The sequence below is a fragment of the Aquila chrysaetos genome, chromosome 25, assembly GCF_900496995.4.
Source record: "Aquila chrysaetos chrysaetos chromosome 25, bAquChr1.4, whole genome shotgun sequence".
In the NCBI taxonomy this organism is placed as follows: Eukaryota; Metazoa; Chordata; class Aves; order Accipitriformes; family Accipitridae; genus Aquila; species Aquila chrysaetos.
In genome coordinates this window covers 2469637-2492125 of record NC_044028.1, presented here as the reverse complement: position 1 = coordinate 2492125, position 22489 = coordinate 2469637, and the positions used below count along the sequence as shown (strand labels likewise).

General features: G+C 50.6%; 3 protein-coding genes across 4 annotated transcripts in view; 2 read left to right on the top strand and 1 right to left on the bottom strand.

The window, feature by feature from the left end:
* Window positions 1-4205: 4205 nt before the first annotated feature.
* On the bottom strand, window positions 4206-9749 carry SOX8 (SRY-box transcription factor 8). The gene is made up of 3 exons (XM_030001565.2): window positions 8976-9749; window positions 7474-7712; window positions 4206-6548 (listed from the first exon to the last, which is right to left on the bottom strand). The coding sequence occupies exons 1-3, from the start codon at window positions 9416-9418 to the stop codon at window positions 5812-5814; spliced, it is 1419 nt and encodes a 472-aa protein (XP_029857425.1). The 5' UTR covers window positions 9419-9749; the 3' UTR covers window positions 4206-5811.
* A 212-nt stretch (window positions 9750-9961) lies between these two features.
* On the top strand, window positions 9962-15460 carry LOC115335610. Of its 2 annotated transcripts, none has more exons than XM_030001568.1 (4): window positions 9962-10784; window positions 11864-11986; window positions 12202-12290; window positions 14823-15460. In XM_030001568.1, exons 1-4 carry the CDS (start codon window positions 10584-10586, stop codon window positions 15055-15057), a joined length of 648 nt encoding a protein of 215 aa, XP_029857428.1. In that variant the 5' UTR covers window positions 9962-10583; the 3' UTR covers window positions 15058-15460. The 2 variants fall into 2 exon arrangements, with proteins under 2 accessions (XP_029857428.1, XP_029857427.1); XM_030001567.1 differs by having other exon boundaries at window positions 12199-12290.
* A 2040-nt stretch (window positions 15461-17500) lies between these two features.
* LMF1 (lipase maturation factor 1) overlaps window positions 17501-22489 on the top strand; it is a 205963-nt gene continuing 200974 nt past the window's right edge. Inside the window, 1 exon segment of the mRNA XM_030001566.2 lies at window positions 17501-17700. Within this exon segment, the coding sequence (XP_029857426.2) occupies window positions 17520-17700 (181 nt within the window). The 5' untranslated portion in view covers window positions 17501-17519.

Genomic DNA, 22489 nt, shown 5'->3' with positions numbered 1-22489 from the left:
CAAAACCAGCTGCCGCTCTGGCCACAGCCCCGCTACTGAAATCTGCACTTCTTCGCAAGCACTCTGCAGCAGAAACCCCATGGCCCGAGACCCACCATAAGCCACCTGGGCCGACCAAAGGGCTGTCGTTCCCAAAAACCCACGCTGGCCATCAGGGAACAGCCCCTGAATCGCATTGCGTCGCACTGCACCGACAAGGATCTCCCTGCAACCTCTGCTGCTCCGGCGCGGGCTGGGGTTGCAGGATGGCGGTAAAACGAAGCAATTTGTAACAAGCACCATTTTCCGTGGTTTGGGTTCCGGGGAATTATTTTTAGCTCCTGCTGACTCATTTGGGAAATGGCTTCCCCTCCCCAAGCCTCATCCTTTGCCACTTGGTGCCATCCTTAATTCCTGCGTATAACACATATAAAGTGAACTTAAGATGACACCACCCTGGCTCAGCTGGGCAGTGGCAGAGGAGGCAGGACCGGGGCTGGGCTGGATATCCCTGGCTCCCACGGTCCTGTGCAGCTCCCGTCCCTTTGTTAATTAGGGTGCCATGTGACAAACCCCCCCAAAAAACTTGTAGAACCTCTGCAGGGTCTCTGAGGAAGAGCAAGGCAGTGGTGAAGGACGGGGCATTGCGTCTCTTGGGAGATGGAGTTCCTCCCTGCATCGCTCATGGAGAGGTCAGGAGTTGATGTGAAACTCCCAGCTTCCACTCCCACACCCCAAAAAGGGAGCTTGGAGTCCTTCATGGTGAATTCGCACTTAGAAATTTGCCTTCAGACTTAAAAGAGCCCTAAATCACTTGGACCCAACCTCATGCTCTCGAAGACTGAAAATAGGGCAATGTTGGAGTTTCCTTAAAGCCTTCCCGGAGGGCTGGGTTCGTCCAGGCTCCCCTGGGACCGGAGCCATGCCATGCTGTCTTCACCGCGGCACCTCCTCAGCTCACCCAGCCTTGTCCCAGCAGCTCCCGTGGCCGCCGAGCCTTCCCACGGGCTCGCACGCCGCTGCTCCTGCTCCCAAAATCTCTCCGGCTTTGCACGGCAGCGTAGCTCTGCCCTACCTGGGTCACTGGCCGCAGCATCTGCCCGCTCACCTGAAAACGGCTTTTGCTGCCCTCCTGGTGCTTAAACACCACATACTCCAAACGGCACTCACATCTCTAGTTATTTTTATTTTATATTTAATTTTTTTTGCCTCCAGATCGCAGGCAACGTGTCGCCAGGGGCTGCGAGCATCCAGCCTTGGCCATGGGAGGATAAACTTGGCAGAGGGAGCGGGCGGCCGCAAACCTCTCCTCATCTCATCGAGCACTAGGCTGGAGAAACCAGGCGAGGACAGCCAGCCCCGTGGCTGCTGCTTCCAGGAGCAGCACGTGAGGATGGCCAAATCCCTGCGCTCGGATCCCCGGGGATCCCACGGGGAGCAGTCCTGCGTGGGAAGGGCCGGGAAGCCCCACGTCTCGCAGCAGAGCAGAGCTGCTGGTTGGGTCCGGCGAGCCCAGCTGGAAAAGCCAGACATCCCGAGGAGGTCAATCCATAGATGGGGAGCAGGGATATACTCACGTGGAAGTTTATTAAAACTAAACGCCCTCGTAGAAATGCCATTTCAGAATTTCTTTGCCATAAACCTAATACCCAACTGTAAAAAATGTGTAACAAAAGTTGATATTACTCCAGGAAAAATTATAATAAGGAGGATGGGAAGGGACTTTTTCCACCATGCAGAAGGAATGTGGATACGGTCTATAAAATTAATTTCCTCTTTCTTACTAAACAGTACCTTCTGAGCAATTCAGATAAACAGCAAGATTCATTATTCTCTGCACCAAAAATAAAAAAGAGGAACTTTTATCGCTTGTGTATTCCTGCAATTATCTTGAGAACCCTTTTTTGTTGACAGCCAGGGGTCAAAAGCCGGTCTTGGTTTCACCTGATCTCATTGACTTCTGCAGAGACATTCCAGATTCACGCCAACACAAGAGCCATCAGAGCCGAGCTTGGGACACACAATGCTGCCATTCACGTCAGGAAGACGCTCGGCTCATGGAAAATCACTTCTCTTTCTGTAGACGATATCTACACATAAAATGGAAGAAAAGGATAATGCATGAAAATGCATTTATACAAACAGCACTCATTTCAAATCAAAATGCTCTTCTCTGAATATAAACTGTGCCCCCGATCAGTGGTTTTCTCCTAGGGAAGTTAAATGGGAGACTCGCACATTTAATTGTAAATCTAGGCATGGGGAATGAACTTCGAGTGCTCTTAGAAATTTCCAGCACACCCTAAAGCCTGAGTCCCTGGGATTATTCAGGCCAGTGAATTTTACCTGCCTATCACCTTCTTGAACACCTATTTTGTAACGTCTTTGGACTTTACTCAACAGCAAACGTGCAGCGAGTATCCCCTACTCTGCGGGATGCCAAAAGTAGTTGAATGTCACTATTCAGCATCAGCTATTCAAACGGGAGCTGCAGAGGGGTCTCCAGGGCTCACGTTATCACTCGTACCCACCGAACGGCATAGAGCTAGAGCAGTTTGTTTCTGCAAACGTTAGTAAAACCTAACTTCATCTTGCAAAGCTCGTAGAAAGCAAAAACAAGTGGAAAGCAAGCATGGCCAGGAGGGAACGGATTTAAAATCTGCATGTTTTGGACGTGCGTTTCCTCGGTGCAGCTGCCAGGCTGGCGCGGGGGCCCCCGGCCGCCCAGGGCTCCCGCAGCCCCCGCAGGAGGAGAGCACGGCTCCGCACAAACACCCTGCGGCTCCCGGCCGTGCCAAGGACGCTGCGCTCCCGGGATGTCACCCCGGCTGGTACGATACACTGGGAGAAGAAGAAAAAGGAGAGAGGGAAGAGCTCGGTAACGCTCCGCAAGCCTGCGGCTGGGGCCCATCCAGCTGGGTGCACAGACCCCCACCGTGCTCTCCCGTGAGCCAGAGACGCTTGGGTGTGATTTTTAATTTCGGTATTTGGGGTGATTTACAATACCATCGCTTACAGATATTTTAACTCTGCTTTAGAGATTAGTCCAGGTATCAGCGAAGTCACTGCAAACCTTGCTATTAAACATCAAGAAGAAAGTAAAGATAAGCACTTATATTCCCGTCTCTGCCTTTTTTCCCCCCAAAGTGCGTGACAGTTACGTGCAGAACAGGCAATGCCAAAAGGCATTTATTTTTCAAGCCTGAGTTAGGATTAAGACTTGAAACTTGTATTGTAACTGGAGGGAGGAGAAAGGAGGAAAGAAAGTCTCCTCTGAAAGTTACTCTGCAGCTTTGGCTTATAGAGTAATAAAGTCATTTTGCCAGCAGTTTTGTAAATGAGCGAAGAGAAAATGGTGTCCAGTTACAGACACTCTGGCAAGATAGCTCTTGGCAGATACTGCAAACAGCAAATTTGCTTTGGGACTCTGTTGTTCAGACTTTGTTAATGTTCTTGAGCTTCATTAATTGTCATCACATTTAGTTTCCCCATGTTAAAACATTTTCCACAGTGCTGCACTGCAACCAAGTCCTCAGCACGTTTCTCAGGCAGGGGTGGCTGAATTTCCCTAATCCCAACCTTTTCCTCCCAGTTAGGGCCCAGCCTGAAAATCTTGCACTGGTTTGTCTGAACTGGTGAAACCGAACTGCAACTTAGTTTATATGAGGGGGGAAAAAAAAAAAAAGTCACAAATGTAACTATTTTAATGACTGTATTTAAAAAAAAAAAAAAAAAACAAAACCCACTACATGCAACATATAATTTTGTTGCTATCATAATCAAGAGGTATTTACAAGGGCTCGCCAACCAGAAAACAGAATTTGTTATTGTAAAATTCCTACGTGCTGTACAGAATAAAACGAACTTGGTCTAAAACCATGCAGTCTGACCTTGCAAACCCTTACTCATGTGAGCAGTCTCAATGAAATCCTATGAAATCCTTGGGATTATGGGCATGGAAATATACTTCTCAAAGAAGTAAAAAAAAAAAAAAAAAAAAAAAAATTATAAACGGTGTCTTACTGTGAGATTTTTCATGTACAGGGAAAGGGAGCATGGGAAAATAACAACAAAAAAAAACCCCCAACAAACAACAAGGTATTAGGAGAACAGAAAACCTTGGTCAAAACAGTTTATTCTGAATAGCCTGTTTCCTTCAAAGCTGTTCTCCATGTTTCTTTTCAGCACAGAAATAGGCTCAAGCAGAAAGAAAACATAACACGTACTTGATAAAAAGCAATTTTTAATTTTATCAAATTGATCTGTACAAAAGTTAGCATTGCTTAGTCAGAAGCTAGTGAAGAGAACAGATAAGTAACAGCCAAAGTCTTTCAAACTTTATACAGAAAAATAGATTGCATAAAAATGAGTTTTCTGTATCTTCCCCCACCCCCACGTCCCCAAAAGGAAATATGCAAAAAATATTTTTTAGAAAAAGAGTAGGAAACGTAGAAAAGGTAAAAAGATGATAACCTCTGAAATGTGTTTTTAGATTTACAAAGTTTTTAAAGGCACAAGTTACCATAAAATAGATGGTTATTATATGCTCAGCATACAATGGAAGAAGTAGAAATATATCAATGAAATATTAGTCTAAAACTAAGTACCTAAAAATTTTTTAGTGGAGAAGATTTTAGTTTCACAGCTTGATGGATGATATCTGGTCCCTAGAAGCCAAAATTAAAGCAGAAGGTGAAAATTTCTCATTAAATTACATCCTCCTCTAAAGTAGTCCTGGTTCTGAAAGTGTACAAAGACTCTGCAATGCCTTCAATCCAATTTTAACGCCTGAAAGCAGGTAGCCAGAAAAATCGCCTGCTCCTTTTTGCAATCGTTTTAGCCTCCCAATTTAATTAGTAACTTCTCCCCCCCTTGGTATTTTACATTCCCGTTTGAGTTTCCTGTTGGTGACCAGGTCTGCGATGGGCAGATTCGTTCAGTCCCTCTCTCAAACACGACTGCTGCAGCGGTTCAAAACGAAAAAAACCCAAAAACCAATGAAAATCTATAGACTCATAACACCATTTTATTGTATCATCTCCACTATTTTTATGCTCCCTCCCCACCCCATCTTTAAAATCTTTTAAAATTCTACTTTTTGCACAAAATTACTTCATTAATTAAAAGACAAAATAATACAGAACATAAATACATATTTAACAGCTTTAAAAAAAAAAGAAACAAAAAACAAAAACACTTTAAGCTTCCAAAAAACCAAAACAAAATGTTAATTACAGCCAAACCTTGCTTAGAAGAACTCTTGACTAAAAAAAACAAACACTTCAGACATTTAATTGGTTGGTCCCACCAGACTCGTTTGTTCCCACGAGATTGTTACACGGAATAGCCGGGTTTTCGGGTTTCATCCGCGTTGGTCCGAGTGAGTTCTTGCCCTCAAGGTTGGTCCGTTCCTCACATTGCAATAGACCCTTAAAGTCTCGAACAGCTTTTTTTCTCCCTCCTCCCCCCCCCCCCCCCTGCTCCACTTTTGCACTTGTCAACTTCCACGACGAGTAAGTTCAGTTCAGTCCTCACAGAGGAGTCGAATGGTTTTGTCCTTCATTTATTCAAAAGGAATCGCCGGTCCTTTTTTTTTTTTTTTTTTTCTTTTTTTCATTATTTTTTTTTTTTTTTTAGGTTGGATTAATTAAAGAAAAATAGAGCTCTGTCCTTTTGGAGAGTTTTGAAGCAAGGGGACATCCAGTCGCAACGAGCAGAGTTCCCAGTGGCTCAGGAGGCACTTCGGAAACTATCGCGGCACTCCACGCTCTTCGTCTTCATTCCTTCATTAGTGCATATGTCGGGGAAGCCCTCGGGGGCTCCGCGCATCCTTTAAGGCCTCGTCAGGGTCGTATAGACCGGCTGGTCCCAGTTAGCGGTGGGGCTGTGGGCCGGCGGGATGGACAAGCCGTTGAGGATGGGCGTCGCGTAGGGACGGCGGGAGGAGTGGAAATAGGGATACTGGTAAATGCTGGAGGGGTAGCCGGGGTAAGGGTTGTAGTAGTTGGAGCTCTGGAGGTCCGTGTAGTCGCACTGGGAGCTGGAGAAGGAGGCGGCGGCCGTGGCGGTGGAGGCGGTGGTGGCACAAGCCTGGGCGCTGTAGGAGCCGTAGTCGGAGTGCGCGGGGGAGCCGTGGGACTGGTCGCTGTAGTGGCTGGGGCTCAGCTGCTCCGTTTTGATGTGCGGCCTTTGCTGGCCCGAGTCGGCGGAGGACGGCGACGCCGAGGCCGGGCTTTTGTGAGTCCAGACCTGGTTGGTCCCGCCGGTGCCCGCGGCCGAGTGGGAGTAGGACGCGCCGTAGGAGCCGGCAGCGGCGTTGGGGCCGTGGTCGGCCGGCATGGCGGCGTGGCCGTTGAGTGGCAGGTACTGGTCGAACTCGTGCACGTCGAAGGTCTCCATGTTGTTGATGACCTCGCTGCTCAGCTCCGAGATGTCCACGTTGCTGAAGTCGATGTTCTGGCGGCCGCTCTCCACGAGGCGGCGGCCCTCGTGCTTCAGCTCCTGCTTGCTGCCGTGGTGGAGGTCGGTTTTGGGGGTGGTGGGTGGGGTGGGTGGCCCGTGGGTCTGGCCTGGGGACGAAGGGACAGCAAGGCTTTAACAAGAGCGGCCACAAAACACCCAACTCCTTCATGAACGATTAAAAAAAAAAAAAATGCGTGTTTCGCCCCCCTCTTATTGCAAGAGGGGAAGGGGGATTTAAATCTACAGCCCCGTGTTGGAGGTGGCTGATGGCCCCCTGCGACCATGCCAGGGACGATGTCCTCGTCCAGGGTAAGCCACCCGCGTGGGTGATGGTTCGCAGCGGGGAGGAGAGGCCGGGGAGCGCGCTGTGCCCATCGGGATCGCTCTGGGACACGGCGGGACACCCCCGGTTCCACAAACTCCCCCTCGCCTGGGAAGCGGAACCAGGGGGGTGGATTTGGAGGGACCCGATCAGCCTCCTCCCCGCGGGCAGCCTGAAGCCAGGCCGGCTCTCCCGGAGGCAGAGAAGCCGGGATCCCCAGCCAGGCTGGGCGAGAGCGCAGACGCGTCTAAAGCTGCAGGACGTTCGCAATCCTCCTGGAATCTGTCAACACGCGCCCCGTGCCAATTCGCAGCGCCGCTGAGAAGCGGGGAGCTTCGGGGGGAAGCTGCCTCTCCAGGACCCGCTCCCCCAGGCACCCTTCGCGTGGCCAAAGGTTTATTAACCCTTATTAGCTCGCAATTAATTCTCCCTGCTCCCGGGCCAGCTGGGAAACCGGGATCCCTGCGCTTTGGGGATTTCCTATCGCACAGTCGGCTTTATAAGCTTTTACTACAGAAAACAGTGGCCACGTTCACAACCTGGTGCAAAACCCCAGCTCTGAGGGCAACGACTCCTGCTTTTAGATGGCCCCAATCCCACTGATATTCATCCGGGGGGCAGATGAGCTCGTGCCCACCAGCTGGTTCATGTCCCAAACCAACGCACCCGGGACCGGCAGATTTTTTTTTTTGCCTGTGGGGGTCTTTTACCTGTGTGATCACCATGATGGTGGGAATCGGCCATGCCTCCCAGCCCGCTGTCCGCTTTGTAGATCTGCGTGCCAGCATGGTGGCTGAGCTCAGCTCCAGAGTCGGAGTCGCTCTGCCCAGCTTTTACACTTTTCCTCCTCCGTGGCTGGTATTTATAATCCGGGTGATCCTTTTTGTGCTGGACCCTGAGCCGCTCAGCTTCTTCCACAAAGGGACGTTTCTCATTTTCGCTTAACAAACTGGTTTAGGATGGATTTTTTTTTTTTTTTAAAGAAGGAAGAAGGGGACAAAGAAAATAATCCAAAATTAACATCTTTCCCTTAGAAGTTTTCAGCCTATTTTCAGGCTCACATCCCCACTTCCCATACACTGATTTGAGCAACCAGAAAGTTAATCACAAAACGAATTCACTGTGGCAAAAAAGAGCTAAACTATGGTGCAAAAATGTATTAAAATACCAACTATAGAGGTTCAGAAGACACCGACCGCCATGGATACCTACAACCGGACAAAACAAAATCCCCCTGCCCCATTTTAAATGCCTTTGCCAAATATTATTCCTATGTTTGTCCTACAAATGCCACCCCCTCACCGCAACAAACAACGCTGCCCACTTCCAGCTTTGTTTGGTGCTTACAAAGAAACCACGAAGGCAACAGCGACGGGATTATTTCTTTCAAAACTCTCCCCCACCCAGACCTCTCTTTGCAAACTCTTGGAGAGTCTCAAACCGCAGCGGGAGCATCGCTGGCCCAAACAGGCAGGAAAGATGCAAGTTTGGTACAACCAGACATGACCAAATATACCACACGGTAAAACATGGCTCGTCACAGAGCCTTGGAAAGCAGAGCACACTCAGATGCCGCCCAGGAAAAAAAAAATATTTGCATCGGTGGGCAGCGCTGAGCATGCCAGCACGCAGATAAGAAGGGAAATTAGGAAGCAGATTAAAATAACTGCTAAAAATCGGCTTGTTTGGTTTTATAGCTTGTTAAGCAACAAGCAAGCAAGCCAGGGAAAAAAAACTTTTAGAAAAAGCCATTACAAGAGAAGCAATTAAAAAAAAAGTCTCAGTCTCCTGGGGACAGGGACACGGGAGAGGAAAGGGCCCACGCTGCACATCGCGGTGATGGAGCAGGGAACAATCCACCCGCGACACAGCGCTGGGGCAGGACCCGCGGGCAGCGCTGCGGCCGTGGGTGCCCCGGCCCCTGCACGGGGGGCTTTTTCGGTCCTCTGCAGCGAACCCACAGGCTCTGGGGGATTTTTGCACTTCAGTTAGAAACGCTTTAAGAATCCCCCTGCGGGCACGGACGGCCAAAAAAATAGTAGTATTAACAAAAAAAAATTAAGTAAGCGGTGGGACAGGGACTTCAGCCGCGCACCCCTCGAGGCAAAGTCCCCGTCGCATCCCCAGGCACCCCGGGGGGGACCCGCCAGCGCAGCCCCGTTGCGGGTCGGGGGAAAGGGGGGTTCGGGGGGCTGCGGGGTCCGGGACTCACCGCCAAAGCTTGCCCAGGGTCTTGCTGAGCTCGGCGTTGTGCAGATGCGGGTACTGGTCGGCCAGTTTCCTGCGGGCGGCCTGCGCCCACACCATGAAGGCGTTCATGGGCCGCTTGACGTGAGGTTTGGCCTTGAGCGATCCGTTGCCGCGGACGGGCATGGGCACCAGGCTCCAGTCGTAACCCTTCAGCACCTGCGAGACGGCATCGCGGATGCAGGCGGGGAAACGTTCGTCCACCTCGGCCGCGTCTACCTTCGCTCCCAACGGAGCGGTACCGGGAGGGCGCGGAGCGGGAGCGGGGGGGCAACCCAGACCCTCGGAACCGGCGGGGGAGAGAGGCGAGTCGGAGTCCGAGTCCACGTGGGACATGGAGCTGGTGGTACCCGCGGGGCTGCAGGGAGCCTCCAGCGTTTTGTCGTGCTCCTCGGTCATGTTGAGCATTGGTGGCCGCGGGAGGGATGGGGATGGGGTTGGGGTTGGGGGGGGGGGGGGGGGGGGGGGGAGGGAGGGGGAGGGAAAGGGAGCGAGGGGCAGAACCGCCCCGAGGGTGAGGATGTGCCCGGGCTGGAGCGGCGGGGACCGCGCACCCCTCCGCGGGCGCTCGAAGAGCAAGAAAGAAAGAAAAAAAAAAAAAAATTAAAAAAATGAAAAAATCTAGAAGAATAAAAATAAAAGACACAAACGCGTAAAAATCAGCCGAAAAAATCAAAAAAACACAACCAAAACCAGTCCTGCTGCCGTCCCGGCGCCCCGCTCCCCTCCGCGCCGCTCCGCGCCCCGCGCCCGGCCCGCCGCCGCGCTCCACGTCCAGTGCGAAACTCGGCCCCTGGCAACAAGTTACTTTAAGGGGAGGGCAAACGGCTCCTCCTCCTCCGCCGCTTCCCATTGGCGGAGCGGGAAGGGTCATTTACATAAGGGGCGGGGCGCCTCTCTACCCGGGGCCGCGCTGTCCGCCCTCCCGCCGCACTCCCGCCGTTCCGCCGATCGGACCCGCCGCTGCCCGGGGCGGGCGGCTGGAGGCGGCCCGGCTGCCGAACGGGCCCTCTCTCGGCATATGTGGGCTTCCCCCCCTATTTTTGCCGCTGTAAATTGTCCGGGGGGGGGGGGGCTTCGCCGCACCACGGTACTAGCGGGGGACCCCCCCGACGGCGGGGATGAGTTTTATACCCCCGGTGTGCGGAGGGAGACCCCCCCGTCTTAGGGGAGGGTGGGGAGCAGCGGGACGGTCTCCGGCGTTGAGGGGCTCGGCGGTGGGTTGCTGAGAACCTTTTCCAAGCCCCGGGGGACGGGGCCGGCGCGGTAAAGAGGTGCGGAGCGGCTCCGGGATGGGGCGACAGCAGCCGCCTCCCCGGAGCTCCGGTACGGCGGGACGCACCGGGCGGTTCGTGCCCTGGGGATAGCTGGTTACTTTCTGAACCCCTTTTCCGAGGGGGGAGCTTCTGGGGAGGCCGGTACGCGGCAGAAACACCGTTTGCAAGCGGGGTCGGAGCTGCCCGTGTGCCCCCGCAGCCGGTGCAGCCCTCCGGCAGCCGAGCCCCGGTGTCCCCGGGGCCGCCGTGCGCTCCCCGCTCTCTCCAACGGGGCAAATAACGGAGGAAAGCGGTGGATGGCTGGAAAGAACCGAAACGAGCCCCTCCGTGCCCCTCCACCTCCCCTGGCCCCGTCTCACCTCTCCTCTCTCCCCGCAGCCTTCCCACCACCGGGCTCGGTCCCCGGGCACCGGGGACCCTCCCCGGGCTGCCCTGGCCGCGTCCCGCCCGAGGCCGGCGGCTTTGCACCGTCCGGAGGAGAATGCGGCACCTCGGGGGTGAGCCTGGGGGTCTGGGGCGGGGGGGGGGGATTCCCTGCAAAATCTCCGCCGTCAGCTCCGGCTGCAGGAGACCCCGGTGCGGGGCTGCGCGCCTCGGGCCCCTCAGCAAAATCCCCCCTTTTTTTTTTTTTTAAACCATCTGCCTGCTCGATCCGGAGGGCTGCCCCTCTCCAAGCGAGCCCTGGTTTTGCAGCATTTATTTGAAGCATTTGATTCTAATTATCTGCGGAATCCAGCCTTCTAATTGCGACTGGAAAAAAGCAACTCCCCAAATTCCAGTTTTATCCGCTGCTTCCCCCCAGCCCCGCTAACCCCCCGGAAAAAGAGGGTCAAGTACAAGATTTACAGGAAAAAAAATAGAAATTGTGTGAGTGCTTCAAGCATTCCAGCGTTTAAAAACTAACAGGAGCGTGGGGGGGGGGTTGAGAGCATTTTGTTTAATTACTGCAGTGTATAATCACCTTGAAATAAAGTGTACACTTTGAATTTAAATGTAACACTGTTTAAACGTGCCTGAATGTCCGTATGCCTTCTGTGTGAAAATTAATATATTCCGTTAAAGTGCAAAGTGGGATTTTATTTTATTTAAAAATTCTCTCATTTCCTTATTAGTAATTTCTCAAGATTTCAACTTTTAGTTTGTAGAGTCACAAAGTGAGTTACCTTTGGACAAAGGTTGTTTGGGGTTTTTTTAAATATAATTTTACAAAGCGTCATTTTAAAAAATACTGACTTCAAGGCTCAAGGCATACTATATGTGTTGAACTTGCAAGTGAGGATTAATTGAACTTTTCTTCCAGGGCCCAATCCAAAGCTTAACGAGATTGTGGACAAGTTTCTGTTTTCCTTGGGCTTTGGACCAGTGGCTTTGCAGTGCTGTTGGACACTTGGCAAAACTTTTTTTTTTTTTCCTCCTCATGTGACATATGATTGACATAACATTTCTATAATGCCTGTCTCTTTGGGTTCTCATAGCTCTTTAAGAAGTTTACCTTATTAAAATACTGTGAGTCAGGTAAATTGTATTTCATCCATTTTAGAGGTGACCGAGTCAAAGCAATAATCACTATTTTTAGTGTATCATTTCAAAGACAGCCTCTCCTGCGGAGCACCTTCCTCAGAAGAGTGAACCTCATTGCGTGACTGAGGCTGAGAAGGGATTTGTGGGACACTCAGAGCTTTGGGGCAAGCCCACGGAGGTAGGAATGAAAACAAGAGTCCCTATTTTCTGATCCCTGTCTTCAACTACAAGTCAAATTCCTGCAGAAGAAGCCCCCAAGGACAGCAGGAATTGGAGACATTGCTTTTCCCCCCCCCTTGCATGCTGCTGCCTTTCACGGCTCCCCAGCTCTGCCCAAGGCAGGGAATTGCATTTCTCAGCCCACACACTTGAATTCCTCTTTGTCCAAAGCAGGTAGAAGGAAGAGGACAACTTCTGGTAGTCGCTTCCTCTCACTCTGGAGATGGGCACGGGAAAGAGGTAGTGCCTGGAACCACAGCGGGGTGCGTGTCCTGCTTCACGTCTGGTTTTGTGATCTTGCACAAACCATTTCATATCTCTGAGCATCAGTTCTCAGCCGAGCTGGTGGAGGGACCAGTGTTGCCCTGCCTTTTAGACCATCCGACCTGGGCAAGGGTGCAAGAAGCTGAGATGACACAGGGAGAGGAGGGAGCTGGAGCAGCTGGGAAACTTCAGTAGTTCACGTTTCCTGAGAAGTTCACTCATCCATGAAATGGAACAAGATTATGCTAGGACAAGAAGTGGGTTCAAGTGGCATCATTTGTCTTACAGGGTCTCGTTCAAATTTTTGTAGGACAAAGTAACAGTGATGTTTGCACAGGGATGGGCAAGTGATGGAGCTGCAGGGCAGGTCTTGCAGTGATCCTGCATGATGCGTCATCTAGACCCGGCCTAACGCTTCTCTGTCTTGACCCAGACCTCTGCAGGGTGGGCCCTGACATTGGGATTTCCAGGAAAAGGGTGTAGATCTGGGAGGGAAGAACCGAGATTCCCGTTGCCCAATGGAGCCTTAAAGAGTGCACCCAAGCGGGCTACGTTTAAAGAGGGTTTGTGGAACAGAGCTGGCTGTTCCTGACAGAGAGCGGGCACAGCAGAGGTCCACCAGCTGCCTGTCAATATTGGTAACACTGCTTCATTTTCTTTAAAGTCTGACATGGTCTCCAATAAAGTTCCTGGCGAGCTCACACCAGTGTTGCTGGGTATCAGGCACTAAATACAAGGTCTGCATGCTTGGCTCCATCACATTGTCACTTGTCACCTGGGAACCCTCAGAATCCCCACGAGACAGAGGTGGCTTGACCTCCTGTCCTGGTTCCTCTCTGCCATGCCTATTTGTTATGCAGGAATAAGTGTGTGAGTCCATTGGCTTCAGAGCAGTCAGAGCCCCACTAATGTCAGGGAGGAGAAATTTCATCTTCTGTAGAAGACAGGGAAGGCGTTTTCAGAGCATGAGAGCACATGGGAACCGCTGCACGCGAGGGGATATGCTCTGTAACGCGTGTACGTACTGCACTCCTTCCCTGGCTGGGTGGAGGCCCAGCCCAAAGGTGGGCTCTATCGCTTAATCTGATCGAGTGGTAAAGTTATCATTTTTCAAAAAATGGCTACCTTTGAACTGCGAGCTGATTTTACATGGGAATTTCAAAGAGCAAATAGAAAGAGCCGTACAGGGGAAGAAAAAACCACCCCTGATCAGATAAGAGTAACCTATGCGTGGTGTTAAAGTAAGCCTCTGACATCTGCAGGATTAATGCTCTGCCCAGAGGATACAGCAGTTCAGTGGCAACTCGGAGATTGCTGTGAAACAATGTTCAGTCCTTTTCAGGAAAGCTCCTGATATTTGAAAAGAAAGGAAAAAAAAGACCTGTGGTAACTTTCAACTAATTTCAATTGAAATAGCAGCAGAAGAGCTGAAAAGCTTTGCTCTCAAGATGAACTGTAGTGATGGGTCCAATTCTACACTGTGTGCTTGTGAAGGCCCCAGCACATAACCTGTCCTACTCATGCAATTTTAAGGCTAAACTTACATGGCTCAGCTGCTTGCAGATCAGTTTAGGTCCAAAATTTGTCCTCTGTTCACACGAAATGAGCCTCGCTGCTCTGAAAAATTCAGGAGAGAGACAGAACCTTTTTGCAAATTTTAATTAACACCTGGGGTATTTAGTCCTCGGCATTTCCACAGCTCCTACCACTGTGCTTAGCCGTGCTCTTGAAATTCTTGTTTTCACCTGCACAGCAGGAGTGAAAAATTACTGTGTGCTGTCATGAAAGTCACTGTGTGCTCCCACCACAGCAAGAACAAGTTTTTATTGCACAGCCTCATGCAAAGCCTGGCATTAGAGCTGTTTCCATGGATTGTGAAGAGCTGGGGAGTCGAGGCTCCCACCACCATGAGTGGATGCAAGCTTGCACCCCTTGCACAGCTGCTGCAGTCTGCTGAGAACAGGGGGGAAAGAGAGAGGCTTAAATATTAGTTTAATATTAGTTTTTACTGTGTTAATGGGGTGCCTAGCTCCAGCATCCCTCCTTTTTTCTGGACAGGAATAGTTTGGCAGCTGCAGGGTGAACAATGGAGGAACACGTCCCCCAGCAGCTCTTTTCCAACCCAGGAACATTTACCTGGCGTTGATACAAGAAACTCTGCACACCTGCACTGGGCAGGACTCCACTGACCTCTCTCCTGCTTGAAACGCAAGCAGAGAGCAGAGCATGGAATTCCTGAGCCCTTTTCTAGGTTTCATTATGGCCGCAGATATCAGAGAAAAAGGCCATTTATTTTTAGAAAGCTTTGACTTCAGCGTGAGTCAAAGGCAGTGAGGGCTTCATGAAAATCTTTACATGTTACATTGGGCCTGGTGTGGAATTTCTGCTAAAATAAAATAGCCTTTACTAACAAGTGCATTTCTGCTAAAATAAAATAGCCTTTACTAACAAGTCCTTTTATGATTATTAGTTCTTTAATATCCCAGTTGAAAAAGTTAACTAGTGGCTTGTTCTGTGTTTTTATCTTGCAGCTTTCCCAGCCTGAAGTTGCACACCATTGTGCTGACAGCCAAGGACCCAGAGGTGAAAGCAATTGCAAACCCGAAATGGACGGCCTTCTCTTTCGGTCTCAGAAAACATGCATGTGTAAAGACCAAAACCAGTGTAATTCTGTTCAAATATTCTAAGATACCAGCAACAAAACAAAATTTGCTTTTGCGGGATCAACAACACACAGGTATGCGTTACACGTTAAAGGCCAGGTGAGACACTGGCAAAGGATCTCTTCTTTCCTCCTGCACAGCACAGGCTGGACAGCATCTTTTCAAAATAATGGAGAAGCACAATTCTATTAATTATGATTACTGTGATTATTAATTGTTTGTCCTATGGCACTGCGTAGGAATCCCTCTTCTGAATCAGCACCGCCTCATTTCAGATGCTGTACAAATACAGGAGGAATAAAGGTAATTCTTCCTCTGAAAATCCTTTTCAGCCTTAATCCTGCTAACCCTGGAGTTAAAGATCAGATTTCCATAGGGAAGGATCAGGGACTTTAATGGAAAAAATATTACCGCTGGAAAAATCTTAACTAGTAGAAGGAAGCTCCCAAATTCTTTGCGAGATCCCCACCTCCCATTTAGTGAACGCAGCTGAACGCTCAGCAGGATTGTGTGTAACTGCATTATACATAATTGAATGTATGTTTTCTTTAGAGGAGTCCCCAAATGTTAATGCTGCTTTACAAAATAGTTATTTCTGCACACATTCACTTTCTCTGTTTTATTTAAACCCAATTCCTGGCAGCCAGAGGGGCGAAAGACTAGACCTGAATGAACACAGAGTAATTTAGGGTGCCAGGGACAGCAGGGTTGAGGTGCTGGTGGGGACAGCTGCTGGGTGCTGTGACAGTAAATGCTTGTTTCTCTGTCACTTTTGCAGCTGTTTGGAACACAGCAAAATAGGGTCGGGCGGGGGGACGTGGCGGCGCGCATTTTGTTGAATGAAGATCTGCATCAATGATGCCTCAGCGCCTGCCTGCCAGCCTGACATTTATGAATCGCTTTCCCTTTGAGACTTTTAAGGCTCAGAGCCTCGCTCTTAAATATCTTGTTTGCGTTACTTGCTTGGTTTTTACATTGTTTTCTTTTCTGAGACCTTACTTTGAAAAGAGGGAATGCGAGGGAAAATTGCGACATGAAGATAAAAGCTGACAGTAGGTAGGTAAGTGAGCAGAAAACCCAACGCAGGTGATGATCCACACAAAGCTGCATACCAGCAGGAACTCAGAACAGAGAGGTCATTTGATGTTCTAATCTGCTGTTTTATTGCACGTTTTCCTTCATAGCTTGAACCATCTTCCAGTAAAGCTGAAGGAAAGGCTTCCATTGCCTTTTATGAGAGTTGGATCGGTCCTGTAGAGTAACAACATTTTTCTGCCATTTAATAGACTTAAAACTTTGCAGCTCGTATTGTTGGAAGGTGCTATTGACACACGATGTCCCTCGAGCTCGGGTCGGCTGAGTTTGGTGTTCATTCCTGCTACCGTCCCAACTTGTGCATCTGGCAGATCTCAGAGCGATCTTCAGCAGTGAAAACCGACCCAGTGCAGTGTTCCCTTCCCAGCTCCAATTATTCCTTTTTTTTTTTTTTTTGCTAAATCTTTAGCCTAAACCCTCCTCTTTTCCTCAGTAATTTCCTCAATTATCCAGTTTGTTTTACAGACATTTCCATTTAATGTGGAATTTGCTGTAAAAGTTTCATAAAGACCTCACAAAGGAAACCATTAGCTTACATCTCTTTAAATTTATCTAGCCAACCCTTGTGGCTAATCCAAAGGGAGAGTGAAACTGCAGTATACCAGAGGCCTTTAACAAATAGCTTATTTTTCTTTCCCTATACAATGCACCATTATGTAGGTTTTTTTTCTAAGGAGAACAATGCAAGCAGCGGTGATGGGAAACTGGAAAAACAAAAGAGGCATTTAGAAGGGACCGCTTTACAGTCTGAAAAGCATTGAATAACGTTACACCTGATAACAGATACTTTCTCAGAGACCATCGAACGGTTTAGCACGGCGGTGTTTAGCACAACGCACGCCTAAACTCGCTGATGACCGCCGAGGCCGCTTTATTAGCGTGGTTTTGCTAAAAACCAGCGTTTATGAACTCAACGCGGAGTCAAGTGCTTGGCGGCTATGGAGTACTATGAAGTAGAAATCACGGCAGCGTCAGAAGTGCCAAATATCGAAAGCCTGAGGAATTGAACTTAAAAATTATTCCTCAGGGACGGAGCCCGGGGACGGCAGGGTGAGGTGAAGGGGCTGCGGCCAGACCCTGCCCGTGCCAGCGGACATGGCTCCAGAGAGGGCCCTGCCCTCCTTGGGCGGGAGGTGGGCGAAGGGGTTTTGCAGCCAACTCCTTCCATTTCTTTCCGTTTTTGTGGTGTTTTTTTCTTTCTTTCTTTTTTCCCCTTAACTTTGCACTTCCTCGCCCTTTTCCAAAGGTCTCTCTCTGGGGCCGAGGCGTAGAGACGCCATTTTTTCCACAGAAACCGCGGCTGTAGTGACACGGCCGACCCGGGACAGCCTCCCCGCCATCAGCGCCTCAGCCCGCCTCGCCTCAGCCCTCACAGCCCGGCGGCGGCAGCCCGCGTCGCGGCGGGGGTGGTGGACGGGAGGGCGGGCCCGGGCCGGGCCGGCCGCACGCATGCTCGCTGCGGGCTCCGACATGGCGGCGCCCAGCGCGGCGCTGAGGCAGAGGCGGGCGGCGGCGGGCGACGGCGCCCGCGGGGCCCCGGAGCGGGTCGTGGCGGGGCCGGCGGGCAGCGGGGTCGGGTCGCCGCTGCCGTCGCCGGGCACCTTCTGGCTGACCCGCATCGTGCTGCTGCGATCCATAGCCCTGCTTTACTGTGAGTCTCCGGGCGCTGGCTGCCCCGCGCCTCTTTCTCTCTCCGCCGCCCGGGGAGCGGGTGGGGGGCCCGGCCGAGCCCCGGGCTGCGGTGGGGCGGCCGGGCTCGTCGCCACGCCGAACCCCGTGAAGTCCTGGCGTTGCCCCGTCCCGTCCCTCGTGGCCTTTCCGCGCTGCAAAGCCTCAGGTGGGGCGGGCGGGAGCCCCTGCCACGGGGAAGGGGTGAGCCCCCCCGCCGGCGGGTGCTCGCCCTCCCGTGGGGTCCGTGCTGGCGCTGCGGTGCGAGGTCCCGCCGTGGTGGGAGAGGAGGCCCGTGACCGTCTTACGCACTCCGTGGTGAATTTCGTTTTGCGGGACGGGGGGCTGCGGGGTGTTTTGCCCCAGCTCCTGGGTGCAGACCCCGGCCCGGCCAGGCAGGGCTGCAGCAGTTGTGCTGAGGAGCCCTGCCTGCCTTTTACCAAAGGGCTGCTTCATTTTGGCTGTTGGGGGGCACGTGGTTGCGTAGCCAAAGCTGAGGGGACGAGGGAGATGCGAAATGGGAAGCGCCTTTTGTTTTCGACTCTCGCTTTGCTGGTGGGACGGGGACCCTGGGGTTGGCAGCTGGCATGGAGTTGGGTGATGTTGGGGCTCCCGTGTTGGCGGAGCTGGAAGGGGAGGTTGCTCCCACCACGAGGCTGGTACCTGTCAGCAGAGCTGGTTGGAGCCAGTCGTCCTTTTTCTTCAAGGTAGATGTTGTGAGCTAACTGTGCAAGAGAGGAACTCCTTGTCTTACGCAGAAGCAGGTCTTTAGCATCTTACGTAGGACTGGAGAGAGATGACCTCCTTGGGTGCCAACGCTACCAGTCGGGACCTAGAACGGACATGACCTTAAAATGGTTAACGGTGAAACCAGTTTCCAACCTCAGCTGTGCTCGTTTGGCTCTCGCTTTGGCAAGTAATGCTGAGAGCCGTGCTCAGAGCCCACTAGTGTTCCACTTAAAAAATATTCACAGTGAAACCTAAACTGACATATAACACACTATGTTACAAATTCTAAACTTGCCCCAGATTTGTCCACAAAATCGTTAGGATTTGTAGGCTGCCAGCCTGCTTAGATTATTTTGCATCAAAACCATGCAGAAGTTGTAGTTTTGTATGGTTTTGACACGTGCTCTGTTTCTAGTTTGGTTTCAGCTCTCGGTGAAATGCAGGGTTATGACTCTTTCAGTCAAAATGAAAGCGATTCCGATATTCCCCCGTGTGTAAATCCAGACTGCTGAGTTTCCCGTAGCTCGGTTTGCAGTTTCCTTATGAAAAACTGATTAGCGTTCTCCGCCGTGTGTTCGGTGGAGGCTGCCGCTTTCTGATCACGGCTTTGGGATTATAAATATGCCACATCTGGGACCAAATGGTGTCCCGTTGGGTGGTGGTGTGTTCGATGGGAAGGGAGCAGGTGGTGGCTGGATGGGTGGGAGTTGGTAAGGGGGTGATGAGGCAGAGGAGGGCAAAGAGCGACTCAAACGTATGAGACCTTCTGGTGGCTGGGTGACCTGATTCGGGACAATGAGAGCAGTAAGAGGTGAGGAGCAAGTGTCCGATTCAGGGTCAGGTGAGTTTCAGTGTGGAAATGATTGAAACCTATGGGCTGCAGGGAGAAAGGGAGAGTGAGGATGCGTAAGCCAGAGGATGAAGCTGAGATTGCATGCTGATGAGGGAAAGCGGGATGACAGAAAATAGGGAGGAACTGGATTCCGCACTTTTCCAAGTAGGAGAGGTGAATGGGAACACCTGGCAGTGGCAGAAGCAGGGAGGAGACACCAAAATGCTTCTGCAGTCCAAAGTGAGGAAACCTTTTTGAGAGAGGTAGCCTCAGAGGAAGGGTTTTGGGTACCAGAGCTGGAAGGAACAGGGTAGGAGGATGGTTCTGTCCTTTGAAATGGAAGAGATGCAAGAGAGGAAAAGTTTACCTGCTCGTTATGCAACTTCTGCTTGGTTGCAATCAGGTAACAGTGATTTCTGCTGCTTGTTTTGATTGAGTAACAGGCAAACAACCCAAAGCCAGAAACCTGCGCCAGATTTGAGACAGGTCAAATTCTGACTCAGGCTGTCACTTGCAGCAGTGTTGAGGCCCCAGCTCCGATCCCGATGCAGGAGAGAAGCTGTGCAGCCTACAACCAAAGCGTTTGTAGGGTGGAAACTAATTGGTGTCTCTGAGATGGAGAGATTGTGAACAGGCAGATTCCTCTGTCAAAGGCTGCAAAACCATGACACGGCTGTTGGGATGGGATGCTCTCGAGGGAAGGTGGGTTGCCTTTTGATCTCTTCTGAGAGCCTGGGTTTAGAAACAGCAGAAAACAATTTAAAGCTTCTGTGCCAAGCTGCTCTTCCAAGCTCTTTTCTGAAGATGGAACCATTTACTCTGACAGATTATTTTTTTTCCCAGACACGGCGATTCTACACACGCCGAGTCTCAGACTTGCTGAGGAAACGGTTGATGCCGTTGTGACAGTTTGACATTCCTCAGTCGTGGGATGTTTTTCCCCCTTCTTTCATTTCACCCTTTTAAACGTAACCCTTTCATTCCTGCTGTGTTAAGCAACAAATCCTTGGGGGAGGACTTTGTGTTAAAGTATCAGGGAAGTGGTCGCTGCCTGATCATTGTAGCTCCTGCCTATTAGTGCAGCTGTGTGAGCTGAAAGCTTGTTCTCCCTCCTAGGTGGAAAGGGAGGGGTGGGAGAGGGAAGGACCCTGTGAATGGGGTAGAGAGAAACATTATTTGGGCTATACAGTGATGCTGAGGGGCAGAATCACTAAGCGTGATCTGGGGGCCTGTCACCTCCTTCCTGCCCCCCACTCCACTCTTGAGAGGCTGCTTTATTGACTGATGTGAGCTGGGGATGCTTTCCCTTTGGATCTTCTCCTGCGGAAGGAGGACAGGCAGTGCAAGGCAGGTGTGAAGAGTCCTTCTGTGTGCCCTCCCTTCTCCTCCACCCCGTTTGGTTATAACTGCTCTCCTCTTCTTTTTTTGAAGGGAGTTTCCAGAAGCAGCCAGAGCCTGGGAAGTCCCTGGCAAAGCAGCTGTTGTCTGAGAGGCAGGTTAGAGATGAGGAGGTGGGAAAGGATCTGATGATTCGTGGAGGTCAGTGACCAAAACCACCTGCTGCTTACAAGAATGGGAAGGAACAGGAAAATGGATCCAAGCTGAAAGTGCTCAGGGAGGTTTGCTCTTCGCAGCAGGGCTGGGCCAGTGGGGACCTCCTAGCTGAGCACTAAGGTAAATGAAATGCCTGTCTGTGTAATTCTGTTTTTAATAGTAGCTAGCACTGTGCGCTTGCAAGTTCAGTGACACTTAAGTTCTTATAGCTGCCAGCCCTCAGAGGCATTTTCAGATCCGAGACCTCTTTTTCCACTTCACCAAGTCGGTGTGGGCAGACCAAGTGGTAAAACCCTTCTGGAGGAGGAGAATGTGAAGTAACACAGAATCCAGCCCTGAACACTGAGGAAGAGAACAATTGTGTAGGTCTTATCCTTTGCTCTGCTGCCCAGACCCCTCTCTGTTTCTGTAGAGGCATCTTTATATGCTACTGGTGTGCCAATGGAAGAGACTTGTCTCACAGACTTCCACCATTGCAGCGGCTAATTGCAAACTCTAATACAGTAATTCATGGGACAGGGAAGTTTGGAGAAATGCTGTTTTGAGATTTGAAGGTTTTCCGTCCCAGTCCTGCACTGTGTGTTTGTTCTTTATGGCAGGGATTGACATTTTGTCAATACAGAAAGTCTTTGAGGTCTTGTTGGAAGTGCTGTAACAGGTAAATAGCTGGTCCCAAAGCTCTTGACAACAGATGTGCATTATTTGCTCCCTTCACCCTCCCTCTAAATCATTGTTAAGTGCCCTTTTTGGATGATTACTATCATCAGATTCCAGATGTAGAAGTTTAAGTAATTAGATACCACGCTTCCCAATTTCAGCCAGGCTCTGTAGAGTGCTTTGAAATAAAAGCTATTATTTAAATCCAGTTTATCTTCCTTCTCCTTACGTATTGTTTAATAGTAGTATTTTCTTTCCCCAGAGCTAGAGCTACGGGAGGTTCATGCTACTTCTTCCTAATTCTGAAATCCAAAGCCTTCTCGGGGGGGGTTGGCTTCCTGTAGGTTCCTGGCTCGCCCCGGTGTCCTTCCTCCTCTCTCTCTCTCTGTCATCTCCCCTGCTTTCCCCCTTCTCTTCCCTCAGTTATATTGAAAGGCTCCCAGTAGCTTTCAGCTTGCCTAGTCAGGATTGTAGTACATCTTCTGATGCTTTTTCTCCCCTGAAAGGTTGTATTTCAGCGCAGTGCTTGTTAGCAAGTCTGTACAACAATGGCAGTATGTTAGCACGATGTCCTCTTAGCAAGCTACAAGCCCCCTGTTTAACTCTGCACGAAAGAGCCGCGTAAGCAAGACAGAATTGCGTTTGGTCCTGAACAAAGCACTTTCACTGTGGGAAGATAAATTCATAGCAAGCTGTGATAGTTTAAGGGAAGTGATAACAAGAACTGAGAAGAAAAGAATCTATCTCCCAGTCTGCTGCTTGCCTAGCGCTGGTTTGGAGCAGAGGGATCTTCTCAGGGCATCCTCCAGCTGCAGGCTGGACTGCCGCTGGTGTGGTTTTGAACAACCTGGGTCCTATGGGGGAGCTTTTTAGCAGTGCCACAGCCCAGCCTTTTCTATTTGCTTTCACATTATTTCAAACAAAGAGGCAACGGGGAGATAAGCACTTAAAAGCCTCCAAAGCAACCACCCCAAAGTCTTTAGCTTTTGCTGTGAATGGC

Bases quoted from the DNA above. Each gene is read 5' to 3' on its own strand.
- SOX8 (XM_030001565.2), bottom strand. From the start codon at position 9,418: ATGCTCAACATGACCGAGGAGCACGACAAAACGCTGGAGGCTCCCTGC. The intron at 7,713-8,975 runs GTGAGTCCCGGA...ATCCTAAACCAG, and splicing joins ACCCTGGGCAAGCTTTGGCG to TTTGTTAAGCGAAAATGAGA. The intron at 6,549-7,473 runs GTAAAAGACCCC...CTTCGTCCCCAG, and splicing joins CCATCATGGTGATCACACAG to GCCAGACCCACGGGCCACCC.
- LOC115335610 (XM_030001567.1), top strand. From the start codon at position 10,584: ATGGCTGGAAAGAACCGAAACGAGCCCCTCCGTGCCCCTCCACCTCCC. The intron at 11,987-12,198 runs GTAGGAATGAAA...CTTTGTCCAAAG, and splicing joins TTTGGGGCAAGCCCACGGAG to CAGGTAGAAGGAAGAGGACA. The intron at 12,291-14,822 runs GTGCGTGTCCTG...TTTATCTTGCAG, and splicing joins GTGCCTGGAACCACAGCGGG to CTTTCCCAGCCTGAAGTTGC.